Below are 16,515 nucleotides of genomic sequence, written 5' to 3' on the forward strand. Positions count from 1 at the left end.
TTCAGTTAACTGATTTATACAATAAATTAAAATTTTCTTTTATTCTAACTGTAAAAAGACCTCTAAATTTCATTTTCACATTATCTTATGCTGTTCAGATAAAAAAAAAATTCCTGTTTTCAGTGTTCTACACAAGAGTTCTTCTTGATTGTCAAAACCCTGTATCACCTGAAGTCAGAATTCCAAGCATTAATACCTGCTGTTAATTCCCACGTTCAATCAAACTTGCTCCAGATCTGTCTTCTAGAAATTCCTGAACTCCTCAGTCCAGTGGAGCATTACTTGAAGATATTGAATGAACAGGCTGCCAAGTAAGTAGCAGGCCATTGGCTCTTCATTCCTAGCAGTGTAAGTAATGTATTTGCCATTTAGTGTGGATACTTAAGCTTCCCTAGAAGTAATGGTAGAGGTTGCATGTAAAACTAGAAATGTGATTGGATACTAAAGGCTCTATATTACGGCAGGAAATAACACTTAGTGTTTAGGTACTTCCATTGTATAAATGTGGTACTTTTCCAGGTAGCAGATGATGAAAAGATAAGGTCCAGGCTGAGTAAATAGTAGAAGTTTATTTAATTTAATTAATTTATTTTTTTGTCTTTTTTTTGCCTTTTCTAGGGCCACTCCCGCGGCATATGGAGGTTCCCAGGCTAGGGGTCTAATCGGAGCTGTAGCCACCTGTCTATGCCAGAGCCACAGCAATGCAGGATCCAAGCCGCGTCTGCAACCTACACCATAGCTCATGGCAACGCCAGATCCTTTAACCCACTGAGCAAGGCCAGGGACCGAATCCGCACATTCATGGTTCCTATTCGGATTCGTTAACCACTGAGCCATGACGGAAACTCCAATAGTAGCAGTTTATTAATCCAAAAATAGTTAACAGTTGGCACTCTGTGTTTATTTGGTAGTTATTCAGGGAGGGTCTGCTTTATATCCAGACATTGCAGAAGCAACATTATCCTTTAAGAGGTAGTCAATTTGCAGTTCATTCCACAGAGAACTCTATATATAAGAAAAAAGATGTGATGATATTTACGTTTGTGTTTATTTTCTGAATATACAACAAATGTTGAATTTCATTTCGTAGTTTCACCATGACAATCATGAATTTGAAAAATGAAAATGATGTTAGGGTAATTTTATTCTTCTTCAAAGAAATTAAGAAATTTACTTGTAAATATTTAGTGGAAGAGCTGGGATTGGAATCCTGTTTTTTGTGACTTCCCACTCTCTGGTCTTTCATTGTGCTGTGAAAAATAACATAATTAGCATAAGTAGTATGCTTCAGTATATGTATTTGAATTTTTCATTTTTTTTAGAAATGGGGATAAAACTGAATTATTCAAAGACCTTTCTGACTTTCCTGTAATAAAAAAGAGGAAGGACGAAATTCAAGAAGTTACCAACAAGATCCAAACACATTTGCAAGAAATACGAAAAATACTAAAAAATCCTTCTGCACAATATGTGACAGTATCAGGACAGGAGGTAATGTCAAACACACTTTTATTTTGCATTAGTTTTTCTCAAGTAGAAAAGCTATTTTATATTATTATTTATTTTTTTTATGGCTGCACCTGCAGCAAGTGGAAGTTCCCAGGCTAGGGGTTGAATCGGAGCTGCAGCTGTGGCCTGTGCCAAGCCAGGTCAATACCAGATCCTTTAACCCACTGTGCTGGGCTGGGAATCAAACTACACCACCGTGGTGACCTCAGCCACTGCAACTCGATTTTTTTTTTTTAATGTATTTTTATGGTTGCACCCAAGGCATTTGAAAGTTCCCAGGGTAGGGGTCGAATCAGAGCTGTAGCCACCGACCTATGCCACAGCCACAACAACATCAGATCCGAGCCACGTCTGCAACCTGCGCCACAGCTCACAGCAACACAGGATCCTTAACCCACTGAGCAAGGCCAGGATCCAACCTGTACCCTTGTGGATGCTAGTCAGATTTGTTTCTGCTGAGCCACAATGGGAATTCCTGCAGTTGGATTCTTAACCCATTGCACCATAGCTGGAACTCAAGAAAAGCTATTTTAAAATGTAAATAAAAATCTGAGGATAGAATGAAAGGTTTTTTTTTTCTTCAGATTTTCTCTTTTGTTCCTTGGAAATATATTGTAACAACTTGTTTTGATAAATATTTTCTTTTAGGAGTTACCATTGTGGCACAGTGGAAACGAATCCGACTAGGAACTATGAGGTTGCAGGTTCCATTCCTGGCCTCGCTCAGTGGGTTAAGGATCTGGCATTGCCGTGAGTTGTGGTATAGGTCAGACATGGCTCGGATCTAGTGTTGCTATGGCTGTGGCATAGGCTGGAAGCTTTGGCTCTGATTAGACCTCTAGCCTGCGAACCTCTCTATGCCACGGTTGCTGCCGTAAAAAGACAAAAAAAAATTTTTTTCTTTTAATAACTATTTTGTTTGCTTGCTTTAGTGTCTTAGTAAAATCATGCAAATTAATGTTATATATATTTTAGTATTATCTACTGAAATTATAAGATAGAGAACTTGACTATTACAAATAATCACTATATAGAATTCATTTGCCCTAAATCCAGGAAAGAGAAGTTAGTTGTCATTGATTCTTGGCATGCAGTGAACCACCTGTATTAATTTGATCACAAAGTGATTAAATGGCAGGGCATGCTTCCAAAGGAGTATAGCTGTTTAAAAAACAAACAAAAGCTATAGCAAAAAATTACATTTAGTTAGTCTTCTATAAAATTATGGTGTTGTCTAGAATGTGTTTACTTCTGTTTAAAGTTTGATATTAATACCTGAATGAGAATGAGGAAGAAGTATGTTGTTTTTCCTCTTGTAATGGCTGCACTCGCAGCATATGGAAATTCCCAGGTCAGGGATTGAATCTGAGCCACAGCTACAACCTCTGCTGCACCTGCAGCAATGCCAGATCCTTTAACCCACTGCACCAGGCTGGGGGTGGAACCTGTGCTTCTGTGGCAACCCAAGCCTCTGCAGCAGGATTCTTTGTGTGTGTGTGTGGTGGTGGGGGGGGGGGTTCCCTTAGGGCCATACCTGTGGCATATGGAGGTTCCCAGGCCAGAGCTGCAGCCACCAGCCTATGCCACAGCCACAGCAGTGCGGGATCTGAACTCCTTCTGCTACCCACACCACAGCCCATGGCAATGCAGGATTCCCAAGCTACTGAGCAAGGCCAGGGATTAAACTCAAATCCCCATGGATACAAGTTATGCTGTCAACCCCCTGAGCCATGACAGCCTTGCAGTAGGATTTTTGATCCACTTCACCACAGCAGGGGCTCCAGAAAGTATGTTTTTTTAAGTGTAGCTGTAACTTTTGTCCCTATTCTGCATTTGATGTATTGCTACTTCTCTCTTTTTTGTTCAGTAGAATATAAAGATCCCAACTGAGGCAATTTGAAAGATTCTACTTTGTTAAAACAGCAAATTAGTGAATTTGTGAATAATTTCTATAGAATGGACATGCAGAATTTTTTTTTTTTTCCTTTGCTTTTTAGGGCTGCTCTCACGGCATATGGAAGTTCCCAGACTAGGGTTCGAATCAGAGCTACAGCTGCTGGCCTACACCAGAGCCACAGCAATGCCGGATCCCAGCTGCATCTGTGACCTATACCACAGCCCACGGCAACGCCAGATCCTTAACCCACTGAGCGAAGCCAGGGATGGACCCCGCATTCTCATGGATACTAGTCAGATTTATTTTCGCTGTGCCACAACTGGAACTCCAACATTCAGAATTATTGAAAAAGATATTTTTCCAGAGGGACAAAGCTTAATTTCAAAGCAGTTTTAAAAATACTTGCATTGCTTTTTCTATTTAGCCAAGAGTGTTGATTTGTATGATTATTTGGAATAAGAAACTATGATAAATTATAATCTTTATTAAAGTGTTTATTTAATAGACCATTGATTAAGTCAGTCTGTCTTGGACTAAAGGTATACTCAGGCAAATTCACAATGCATTCCACATAGAGCTCTCTTTATCATAAAATGGTTTCACAATATGTGAAACCATTTTATGGTATTTCTAACTCTTCCCCTGAACAGGCAAATGCCAAATATTTAATTGTATCTCTTGGTTTCACCATACTGTTATGACCTTTCAAAGTGACAAGTGACCTCAGTGCCACTGTTCTGGTTTATTTGTTGAAAATGATATGATCAAAATTATTTAATACATCAATAAGAGAGGTATAGCAGAAAAGTGATTACTTTGTATTATAGTGGGGAAAGCTGCCAGTTCTACCACTTACATGCTTCATGACCATGGAAGAGTCACTCCTGTAGTGAAACAGCTGTGAAGACCAATGGAGTTAAAATATGTGAAAGTCCTTTCTAGTTGTGAAGCACTATACACATGTTATTCATATAATAATAGTAATAGTAGTATAGTTACCATTTATCAAGCACTTGTTACAGTTCAGAATGGTGCTAAGTGCTTTGCATATATTACTGAATCCTTGCAACAATACAAAAAGGGGTTATTCCAGTTGTGTAGGAAAGAGAATTGAGATTTGGGGTAGTGGAATGCAATAAGTTACCCAAGTTAGAAGCTCAAGTCCAGCCCAGATCTGCCTGGCTCCAGTCTTTATCCCATGTCATTGTTTTCACTCAACTCACAAATATTAGCACAAGGGGTTATCGGTATCCTAGCTTATCTTTGATAAAATCCAGACGTCTTAGAGCTCATAATATTCAGACTTAAAGAAAGCTTAAGGTTTGGGAAGACAGCCCTGGATTCAGTTGGCAGTTTTAAAATAAAAATGGGGAAAACTGATTAGGAATTTATAAGGGATAGTAGATTAGTTTTTTCTTTATCAGTGTAGCATTGGGGTTTAAGAAAAAACACACAGACAAGTAATTGGATTACAAAAGATTAGCAAGGAAGATAAATGATCTTATTATTTTCAAACTTTAGTAATGAAAATGATGAGTTTGAGGCAAGAAATTTCTTAGTTTTAACGACAGGATGGATACTCGGGTTTTTTTTTTTAACCTAGATTCTCAATATTGCATTATATAAAATCACTTTTATATTATTTTGGGGGAGAATTAGTGATTCTGTTCATTCAAACAGCAAATGAGTTCTAGATAGCATTGTTATATTCAAATTCTGTTTTAAGGTATAAGCAAATTTAGAGATATCTAAAGAACTAAGAACAGACTCCATCAAATATGGTTACCTTTGAGACTTGAAGAAGGAAAAGAGGGAATACCCTTGTTTTATATATATGTATTTCTTCTTTTATACCCTTCTGTCTGAAATTTTATTTTCATACGTATAACCTTTGTAATATATGTATGAAATTATATATTTTTGGTCTTTTTAGGGCTGTACCAGCGCTTATATTGAGGTTCCCAGGCTAGAGGTTGAATCAGAGCTACAGCTGCTGGCCTACACCACAGCCACAGCAATGCAGGATCCGAGCTACGGCCTTGACCTACATACTCCACAGCTCACAGCGATGCCGGATCCTCAACCCACTGAGTGAGGCCAGGGATCGAACCTGCGTCCTCATGGTTATTAGTCAGATTTGTGTCCGCTGAGCCACGATTGGAACTCTTGTAATATGTTTTTAAAAACCTGTTTTAGCAGCCCTATGTGGTACAAGGATTTTGTTAGTAAAATAGATAAATGGACTGTCAAATTGGTATTACTTTTGGCACCAATCATTTTTTTACCTTTGTTCACAGTTTTTGTGTACTCATTAGAATACTGAGCCTTAATGATGATGGTGCATTATTGTGTCTGACTCAAAGTATTGGTTTAGAAAATACTGAAAGAAAGAAAACACTGGTTGAATTCCCATCATGGCTCCGCGGTTAGCGAACCTGACTAGCATCCATGAGGACACTTGTTTGATCCCTGGCCTTGCTCAGTGGGTTAAGGATCTGGTGTTGCTGTGAGCTGTGATGTAAATTGCAGATCCGGCTCAGATCTGGTGTTGCTGTGGCTGTGGCATAGGTCAGCGGCTACAGCTCCAATTGGACCCCTAGCATGGGAACTTCCATGTGCTGTGGGTGTGGCCCTAAAAAGACAAAAAGACCAAAAAAAGAAAGAAAGAAAAGGAACCCCTGGAAAGAAAATAACGAAAGCAGAAACTTACATAGCTTTTCATAGTTCCCTGCTTCTGGAACAGTCTCTCTCAATACAGGGAGAATTGTTTCCTAACCTTGAGTCACATGTGGAATAGGCATGGAGTGATGTTTAGATTTGAGGTGGTCGTGGTTTGTAGTTTTCTTCAGGAAAAGGAAAGAAGTATTAGGGGAAAACCTTTAGAAAAAAATTCATTAATTCATAGCATACAGCATATCCAAATAGTTGTTTAGCATGTTTAAGACATTCCCTGTTAAATCTTACATCTAAATAAAAAAATATTTGTGGATTCTTAAAAGGTAGTGAGAAAAAAAGGGGGAGAGTAGGCATGGGTTAAGTGTGGTCTTAGAGAAAACAGAGAGCAGTTTCTAGAGTACGTTAAGAATTTCAGCAATCGGGAGCTTGGGCTCATCAGACACAACTTAGATTTACAAGGAGATCCTGCTGAATAGCATTGAGAACTTTGTCTAGATATTCATGTTGCAACAGAAGAAAGGGTGGGGGAAAAATGTAATTGTAATGTATACATGTAAGAATAACCTGACCCCCTTGCTGTACAGTGGGAAAAAAAAAATTATTAAAAAAAAAAAAAAAAAGAATTTCAGCAAACTTAACTGCGATGCCAGCCCAGTGATCCCGTGGGCTATAGTCCGAGTAACAGTATCTGACACATAACCAAAGCCGAACTGGATCCCAACAAAAGAATATGAGGGATTGTTGGAAGGAATCAAGACAGACTTCTAGCATTAACAACTAAGAAAGAAAGTTACGAACTCTAGAGCAGGGCAGGTTGCTGTCAGAACATATTATCTGAAATAAACATTCATTTCCAATTTTTGTTCGTTTCTTTTTCTTTAGCAGTAAAACCTCTAAACAAAAGGACTGCCTGCTCACTCTTAGAATGTTCATGAAAGGAAATAGAAAATTTCCTATTTCAAAGCTAGTGTAGAACAGAAAAAAAAAATACTACTAGTCGATGACAATCTTGAGGAGAGACACAGGCAGAAGAGAAGTCACAAAGGACTAGCATCTGAGAAAGTGACCTTAGGGGTTTGATATGTAGGGGGTCCTTATGGGCTTTTCCAATTCTTGTCTTCCATCCTCTGTTGGCTCTGTACATGGCTTGCTTGAGGAGCTGTGGTCCTTAGAGTAGATCCTGAATACTTACAGATTGAACAGTTTTGGTCCGAACTGTTCCCAGGGTGCACCAAAGGGTTGTGACCAGTGGCGATTCGTAACGTGTATAAGGCATAGATTTGAATCCAGGCCGCCATGCTGCAGAGTTATGGTGAATAACTTAACTGACTCATTAAGGCAGCTATAGCTTCTTTGCAAAACATCCACCATTCCTTAGTAATTTCTGTGGAGCTGTGTGTTATATGTGCCCTTCCCAAATATTAGTGATCTAATGTGGTCCTGAATTTCACTGTTTGCCTTTGGCATAGCTCCCCCCATAATTATTTTATAAAAAGGCCATTATGTTGTATCATGTCACATTTTAAAATAATTTTTAAGCACACATTTTTTAGCATACTCTCAAAGTGGTTTTATCTTTCTTACAATGGTATTTATTTTGTGGATGTTTTTTCTCAGTTACTTTTGTAGCCAAAGGGTACTTTTTTTAAAGACGCTTTAACTCTTCTTCTTCTTTTTTTTTTTTTTTGCTTTTTTAGGGCTGCACCGGTAGCATGTGTAGGTTCTCAGGCTAGGGGTTGAAGCAGAGCTGCAGCTGCTGGCCTGCACCACAGCAATGCAGTATCTGAGCCGCATCTGTGACCTACACTGCCGCTCATGGCAATGCCGGATCCTTAACCCACTGAGCAAGGCTAGGGATCGAACCTGCGTCCTCATGGATGCTAGTCAGATTCATTAACCACTGAGCCACAACGGGAACTCCCTAACCTCTTTATTTTTTTGGCTGCACCCATGGCCTGTGGAAATTCCCAGGCCGGGGATCAAACCTGTGCCACAGCAATGACTCAAGCTGCTGCAGTGACAGCACTCAGTCCTCAACCTGCTATGCCACAAGGGAACTTCCTTACTCTTATCTCTTTAACTATATATATCAGATTTGATACTTTATTAATTCCCTCTATACAAGAGGACATCATTAGTTATAAAATCTTTGCTAAAAAAGAAAAAAATTTAAAAGTAACCAGTAATTCCTATTATAATTAGTGTAAAAGCTATAGTATTTCTGTTAATAGAAAAGTAAACTCAAGAGCCTGAGCCAATACTATTAATAATATGTGTATTATAAATACCTGATATGTTATAAAACCTATGTGACAGGGTTTCTGTAGCCATCTCAAAATTAGTGGGAGCCACAGAGCTTCTGAGTCCTATCTCATACAAAATAAGTGTATTTTATTAGTTTATTTAATAAAACATTGCATTTCATTGCATTAATACAGGAAAATGAGCAGGAAGAAGAGATGATATTATCACTCACTTTGAAAATGTGATGGAAGTAGTGATTTCATTTACTTGCTAACTGATTTCAGAAAAGCCCGTAGAGTACAGCTGAATCTATAAAGATGTGGTACATATAAATAAAAACATCATGTGGAGTAATATCTTTCTTCCTTAATTGCTGAGGAAGTCAGGGCTTTGTGTGAGGACACTTTTAGAAGACTTAGCTTTCTTGGATTAAAAACTATTATAGGAGTTGCCGTCGTGGCACAGTAGTTAACGAATCCGGCTAGGAACCATGAGGTTGCAGATTCGATCCCTGGCCTTGCTCAGTGGGTTAAGGATCCGGCGTTGCCGTGAGCTGTGGTGTAGGTTGCAGACGCGGCTCAGATCCCGCGTTGCTGTGGCTCTGATGTAGGCTGGTGGCTGCAGCTCCAATTGGACCCCTAGCCTGGGAACCTCCATATGCTGCAGGAACGGCCCTAGAAAAGGCAAAAAGGCAAAAATAAAATGAAAACTATTATAATAAATCCTCTTCTGTTCAGAGTAAGGGATTGACCATATCTCAAACTGATATAACATCTAATAATCAGATATTTAAAATTTTTATGTACTTAGAAATTCAATCTTGTTACTAAGAAATAGAATTCTTAAGTGGGTACTAAAAAATGAAAAAGTGTCATTAAAGGAAAATCACTATTTGTAGTTTCAACATAACTGTTGTTAAAGTGCCAAGTTATATCCTTTATTACAGACTTTTTGCCCAGTACAAATTATATTTTATCCCAAGTATTGAAACCCTAATTAATAATTTTTTTTTTTGGGTCTTTTTAGGGCTGCACCCACGGCACATGGAGGTTCCCAGGCTAGGGGTCGAATCGGAGCTACAGCTGCCAGCCTACGCCAGGGCCACAGCAACGCCAGATCCAAGCTGCGTCTGCAACCTACACCACAGCTCGTGTCAATGCCGGATCCTTAACCTACTGGGCGAGGCCAGGGATCGGACCTGCAACCTCAAGGTTACTAGTCAGGTTCATTAACTACCGAGCCATGATGGGAACTCCCCTAATTAATAATATTTGGTTGTGAAGACGTATGAACTCTCCCATATGTCTTAGTGGATTTATTTTGAGTGCTTAGAATAATACTGGGTTTATTTTGAGTGCTTAGAATAATATTTGCTAGACTGTTACAGCAAAGTTTTGAGGAAGATTTAAAAATATAATGGTTAAATCATTTAAATATCTAAACTTTATTTGTTTTTATTTTAGTTTATGATTGAAGTAAAGAATTCTGCAGTATCTTGTATACCAACTGATTGGGTTAAAGTTGGAAGGTAAGTTTAAAAATAGATGTTTTCCTTATTAACGTGAATTATAATGACATCTGTTTACCTGCAAGTTTCTAGACTGTTAGTAATCATATCCTTGACATTTAAAGCAAATCTTCCCCTTCAGTTTCCTTATGAAATTTGAAACCAGAGAAATAGTTATCTTAAACTCTATCATTGATAGAGTTGGACAATATTGTCCAAGGGATATCTTATTTGTATACATTTATTTTCTTGTCTTTTGAATTACTGTTTTATTTTTGTATCTCAGAGTATACTTTAAACACATTGGAAAAAAGAAGTTGCAGAACCTGTAATTATAGGATTAATTTGGTTGCATGAACTTCTTGATGAATGCTGTACCTGACATTTCTTTTAAGAAGCTGACATTTCATTTTCTGCCTCACTGAGCTCTGCATTTCTTTATTCTTAATGCTTTCCGTGGCACACAGTTATAACAGTTTTTTATGTGTTTTTTTTGAAAGTTGTATCATGAATTGATGAAAATAATTAATCAAAAACAAAATCAGAGAACTACATTGAGACTCTGCCTTTTCTCCTTGGCTAGCTATTAATCCCCAAAAGGGGACTCATTTAAAAAAATGCTTTTAGAGAAGGCTATTTCCCCTTATAAGTAGCATCCTTTGTGAAACATTTATTACTACTGTTAGTATGTTTGCATGAACCTGAGATGAAGATGGTACTTTTGCCCAAGTTAATAGAAGAGGGACTATAGTTTGTGATGCATGAAGGAACTCTATATTAAGAATGCAAGGGAATTTTGACATGATGTATGAATGATTATTAATTTATTATTTTAATTAAAAAGGAAAACTATTTATTATCCATGGCCACTATCAGGGGATCCTGAAGGCACAGTCATGGATTTCTTTAGCTCTAATATCCTTTTTTTCCTATATTTTCAAAAGCTATAATTGAACTTTAGGTAATACTGATCTTAGGGGGTGTTTTCCTCCTTTTGCAGGCATTCTTTATCTATTTTTGTCCTATACCACAGCTAATGAATGGTAATATGCTTTATGAAGGGAAATTACTGGAAATCTTACTAGTCTGTCTAGGACAATCACTGGAATGTCTCACTGCATGAGTTTTGTCAGAAGAGAAGGCTATGATAAATATGTTTGCATAGAAATCCACACGACGTACTTTAAAAGCAATAAGCAAGGCATAAATCAGAGCCAGCATCTTTTGAACAATTCAGTGATATAAGTTGAATGAATAAGATGGTTTGAGGGAAGGTTTATTGTTATTTTTTATCTGTTGCTTAATCCTCAGGGCCTTGACAGGGAGAGGATAGAATACCATTAGTCAGATTTCAAATGCGCAAGGCTCACTCCTAATCCGGTAACTCACCCAATTAAAGGTAATCGTGACAGCACGTTGCAGGAATGGGGGAGCAAACAAAGATCAAGAGTACACTCTGTCAACAGCTGCCTACCACCCAGCCTTGACCTTTTCTTCTTAAAGGTCCCATCACAGGAATAACATCAATAGCAGTCATCACAGCCACCACCATGAAACAACTCCTGCTGTTGAGTACTGATGACATAGGTATTCTGCTAGACACTGTTTGATTCCCTCAACAGGACCTGTGAGGTAGATAGAATTATCACATCTGTTTGATAGATTAGGCAAGTGATGTTTAGAGAAGGTCAGTTTTATTGACCCACGGTCCCCTGGTTAGCAAGTGAAGTGCCAATGTTGGCGCCTTGGTCTGGACTCTCTGACTGGGGACCCACAGTATCCCCTGTTGTGCTCTCCATCTTCTTGATGAGGAAACAGATTATACACAAGCTCAGAAGAGGAACAGTGGTATTTCTTCCCATCCAGAGCCATCGTGAATCTACATTGAGATCATGAAAATTCCTCTTCTTTGGCTGCCTCCTGAGTTAAGGCACTGCCATTCTTTGTAATGCTTTAGTTTTTTTTCACCAAAATATTTAATCATACAGAAAAGTGTAAAATATAAAAACTAACAGGACCTTCACCAGTATATCCACCCTCCAGTTTTGTCAGGATTTATTTTGCCATATTAACTTCTGCTCTCTTTTGGAAAAGCAAGCATTTTCATTTCGTATAATTTAAAGAAAAAAGCCCTTTACTAATGAAATAGAAATTTTAAACTTTGACTTTGCCATATGGATATAACTCTCAATGAATTTTAAAGGCTTCCTGAACAAAATCCTGTGAAATCGAAGTACTTTATTGACAGCACAGATCTTTGAAATCATAAAGTTGAGGATCATAATTCAGCAGTGTTCTTTATTTACAACTATTTACTTTCAAGGTTCATCAGAGAATAATAACTAATTTTATGAAGTGATGGCATTACTAATTTCTTAGTAACCTTGATTTCCTATTTATGTTTTTTTCCCCTTCTTCTAGCACAAAAGCTGTGAGCCGCTTTCACTCTCCCTTTATTGTAGAAAATTACAGACATCTGAATCAGCTCCGGGAGCAGCTAGTCCTTGACTGCAGTGCTGAGTGGCTTGATTTTCTAGAGTGAGTTTACAATGAACAATATAATCTGACTTTTTTGCTATGAGAAATAGACCGGAAAATCTTTCCATCAAAAAGAAAAGTAGAGATTACTGCTTGTGACCTGCCATAAAATAGTTGAGTACATGTGTTCTCTGATTTTATTTTTAATCTATTGAAATGTAAACTCATCTCAGTCTTGGTTAAGAGACCAAATATACTTTATTGTTCCTGTACTAACATTTTGTTGCTAAGGGTGTTTTAGTAGCATCACTTTGAAATTCTACCTTGGACTCTGTTTATTTTTCTTATTCAAAAAGACTTAACATTTTCAAAGTTGGACAAGTATAGGTTAGTTTTGCTTTTATTATCTCCATTTAACTTTTTCTTAATTTTTATATCCTTTGCATTTCCCCCTTAACTTTAAAAAAAGGTTTTTTTTGATTGTGCCCATGGCACATGCCAATTCCCAAGCCAGGGGTTGAACCCATGCCACAGCAGCGACCCAGGGCACTGCAGTGACAATATTGAATCCTTAACTAACTGCACCATAAGGGAACGCCTTAACTTTTTTAAAAAAATATGTATATATATTTTTTTGCTTTTTCGGCTGCAGCCACAGCGTATGGAGGTTCCCAGGCTAGGGGTCAAAAAGGAGCTCCAGCCGCCGGCCTATGTCACAGCCACAGCAATGCCAGATCCAAGCTGCATCTAAGACCTACACCACAGCTCATGACAATGCCAGATCTTTAACCCACTGAGCGAGGCCAGGGATCGAACCCGCTATTTCATAGTTCCCAGTCGGATTTGTTTCTGCTACACCATGACGGGTACTCCAAAAATTTTTCTTATTCTAGTTGATTTACACAATTCTGTCAATTTCTGCTATGTAGCCAAATGACCCAGTTATACACATATATACATTCTATATTTTTTTTCTCACATTATCCCCCATCATGTTCTATCACAAGTGATTGGATATCGTTCCCTGTGCTCTACAGCAGGACCTCATTGCTTATCTGTCCTAAATGTAATAGTTCACATCTACTAACCCCGAACTTCTAGTCTATCCCACTCCCTCCCTGTCCCCAACTTTTTTATTTAAAAAATTTTAATCCAGTCTCTTGGAATAGAACGTGATGGAAGATAATATGAAGAAAAGAATGTATATAAGTATGTATGACTGGGTCACTTTGTTGTACAGCAGAAATTGGCACATTATAAATCAACTATAATTTTAAAAAAATCATAAAAATATTTAAATCTGTGGAATGTTGAAATGAAGATCTATATACTGTTCACTTAGATATTAACATTTAGTCATATTTATTTTATATTTCATAAGCTTTTTCTCCCTGAACCATTTTAAAGTAGGTTTTAGACATTATAACACCTTACCTCTAAATACTTAAGCATATACCTTCTAAAAATAAGGATATTTTGCTATATAATCTTACTACCACTATCATACCTAAGAAAAATAATTTTAATCTAAGACATGTTGAATTGCCTCAATTTCCCTTCCCCCCATATTTTAAAAAAACTTTCACATGTTGCATTTGGTTATTAAGTTTCTTTAGTGTATTTGAGTGTAGAATAGACCCCTACTTTTTCGATTTTTATATAATGAGGTTTTTTTCTTTCTTTTTGGAAGAGTCCTTGTCATCGTCTCAAAGAATGACTCATTCTGGATTTATTAATTGTCACGTGTTCACAGTAACAGATTTAAGTTATGGGTGTTGCTGGTACATGTGCTTAAGAGCCAGCTCTCTGGAAGAGGAGTATTATTTGTTTGATTTCGGTAGTGTCACCACTCCAATGCAGACTGATCGCAAGCTCCTGCTGGACTGGATTGGGACAGTTGACTTTCATGAGTCCATAGGAACCAGCTCCAGACCACCACCCATTTAAGCCCTTTATATGTATTAGCTCATTATTCCTCACAAGAGCTGTATGAGTGAAATAATATTGTCTTCGCCAGTATACAAATGAATGAAGCAAGATGCAGATGTAAGAAGTAAGTTGTCCATAGGAAGGCTAAGGATTGGAGCTCAGATTCAACCCAGGGTGTGTCTGGTGGTAGGTATGTGCCCCTGCAGGCTGTAGAATCAGTCCATCCATTATGAATCCATGGGCATCACTCTAAACAGAAATCTGTTAGGCTTTCTCTTTAAAAACTTAAACAATAAATATTCAGTGACCTCTTCAGGAAGGTTTATTCCACTTAAAGTAACCAATCTAGCAAGTGAAACAAAAAAACAAAACAAAACAAAAGATAATATGTGACAGATTTTAAAAGATAGTAAATTGATTATCATCTCTTTTTGTCCAGAGGAGTTTCAAATTATAGGATCAGAAAGAGGTTCCAATTTATTTATCCTGAATTTTTTTGAGGTTATCTTGATTCAGAGTCTTGAATCCAGGGATAGAAATTCCTTCTGTTCAGTTCCTTTTCCAGTTTACTTTCAATTACCCATCTTAAAATTTTTCAGGGCCCTTGAGTTTCCCAGTTTTCCTGGCTTTCCCTTAGTAATATCACTGGGATTGTGTAAGGTTTTCTTTGTTTTTTCAGTCTTTTTAAGGCTGCACCCAAGGCATATGGAAGTTCCCAGGCTAGGCACTGAATCAGAGCTGTAACCCCTGGCTTACACCAGAGCCACGCCACATCCTCAACCCAGTGAGCGAGGCCAGGGATTGAACCTACGTCCTCATGGTTGCTAGTCAGATTCGTTTCCACTGAGCCACGACCGGAACTCCAAGAGAATGTGAAAGTTGGTCTAATGTTTCTCCTTTCAAGCTTCATGGGCTTCGTTCTGGGGTCCTGGGAATTGATGAGGTTGTTGCTGTTCACATTCTACAGAGTGTACATGATTTTATAAGTCAAGATTGTGTTCTCCCTGTTGTTATTCTAGATTAAAGAAAATTTACATTTCCCAAGCCCAAAATTTTGATAATATCCTTGATTCTTTCTTCCTTTTTGTCCCTTTATCTGTTATTGAATTTTTGTTTTTTTCTCTTGGAAATGTCCGATGTGCCCCTTCTGTCCTTTTCTTGCACCCTGCCATTACCTCATACCATCTTCCCTGTGTCAGCCCTCTGCCTGGGCCCTTCTACCCCATTAACCTGGAGAATTCTGCTTTCATGATACCACGCCTTTGCTGTAGTTGGGAATTGCTAAGAGTGAGCTAACATTAAATATAACATCACAGAAGAATATGATACTCAAGATAAATTGCTAAGCGAGGAAAAGGATGAAAAGTATTAAAGTGTGATGCAATTCTATTTGTGTAAATTCACATACATGCACAGCACACACACCTTTGTATTTTAAAAGATTAATTATATATGATATTATTCATATGCTTATTAGCCATTTGTATATCTTTGGAGAAATGTGTGAGAGTGTGTGTGTGTGTGTGTGTGTGTGTGTATATATATGTGTGTGTGTCTGACACACACACACATAAATACATACATATAGGGGTTCCTGTCATGGCTCAGTAAAACCGAATCTGACTAGTAACCATGAGGATGCAGGTTTGATCCCTGGCCTTGCTCAGTGGATTAAGGATCTGGCATTGCCGTGAGCTCTGGTGTAGGTTGCAGATGTGGCTCGGATCTGGCATTGCTGTGGCTGTGGTGTAGGCCAGCGGCTACAGCTCCAATTGGACCCCTAGCATGGGAACTTCCGTATGCCGCGGGTGCGGCCCTAAAAAGGCAAAAAAAAAAAAAATTTCATATATTCATATAGATATGAAAACACACATCTATATCTGTATATCTAGATAGATATATATGATTTCAAATATTTACGAATTAATTCTGGGTGGGTGAGGTTACTGGAGATTTAATTTACTTTGCAGATACATGATATCAAAAGTTTCTATAATGTACATATATTACTTTCAAAATAAGAAAAATGTTAAATTTTTAATCTAAAACAAAAGAATGCTGGCTGAAATTTAGCTACAGCATTTGCAGCCAAAGCCCCTAATTGAGAACAGCATTGATTGTTAGGCACACTATTTATTGAGGTGCCAGATGGTGCGAATATAAAGTCTTTTCAAAAATGATTAACCTCAGTGAACCTGACACCAGAGGATTGAATACCAGCTATACAAGTGTTTTTGTCTCTTACTGAGAAACGGTTGTGTGTTAGTTTACATTA

The 16,515-nt window shown here is 37.9% G+C and overlaps 1 protein-coding gene across 3 annotated transcripts in view; it reads left to right on the forward strand.

Annotated features, from left to right (window-relative positions):
* Positions 1-16,515, forward strand: part of MSH3 (mutS homolog 3) — a 185,169-nt gene that overhangs the window by 102,643 nt on the left and 66,011 nt on the right. For 2 of the 3 annotated variants that reach the window (XM_047778198.1, XM_047778199.1), the window contains exons 14-17: positions 124-311; positions 1,323-1,491; positions 9,790-9,854; positions 12,255-12,371. In XM_047778198.1, coding sequence (XP_047634154.1) covers positions 124-311; positions 1,323-1,491; positions 9,790-9,854; positions 12,255-12,371 — 539 coding nt within the window. The remainder of the gene's footprint in view (positions 1-123; positions 312-1,322; positions 1,492-9,789; positions 9,855-12,254; positions 12,372-16,515) is intronic. The other variant, XM_047778201.1, reaches the window with a different exon arrangement.

This window comes from Phacochoerus africanus, chromosome 4, assembly GCF_016906955.1.
Source record: "Phacochoerus africanus isolate WHEZ1 chromosome 4, ROS_Pafr_v1, whole genome shotgun sequence".
Taxonomy (NCBI): domain Eukaryota; kingdom Metazoa; phylum Chordata; class Mammalia; order Artiodactyla; family Suidae; genus Phacochoerus; species Phacochoerus africanus.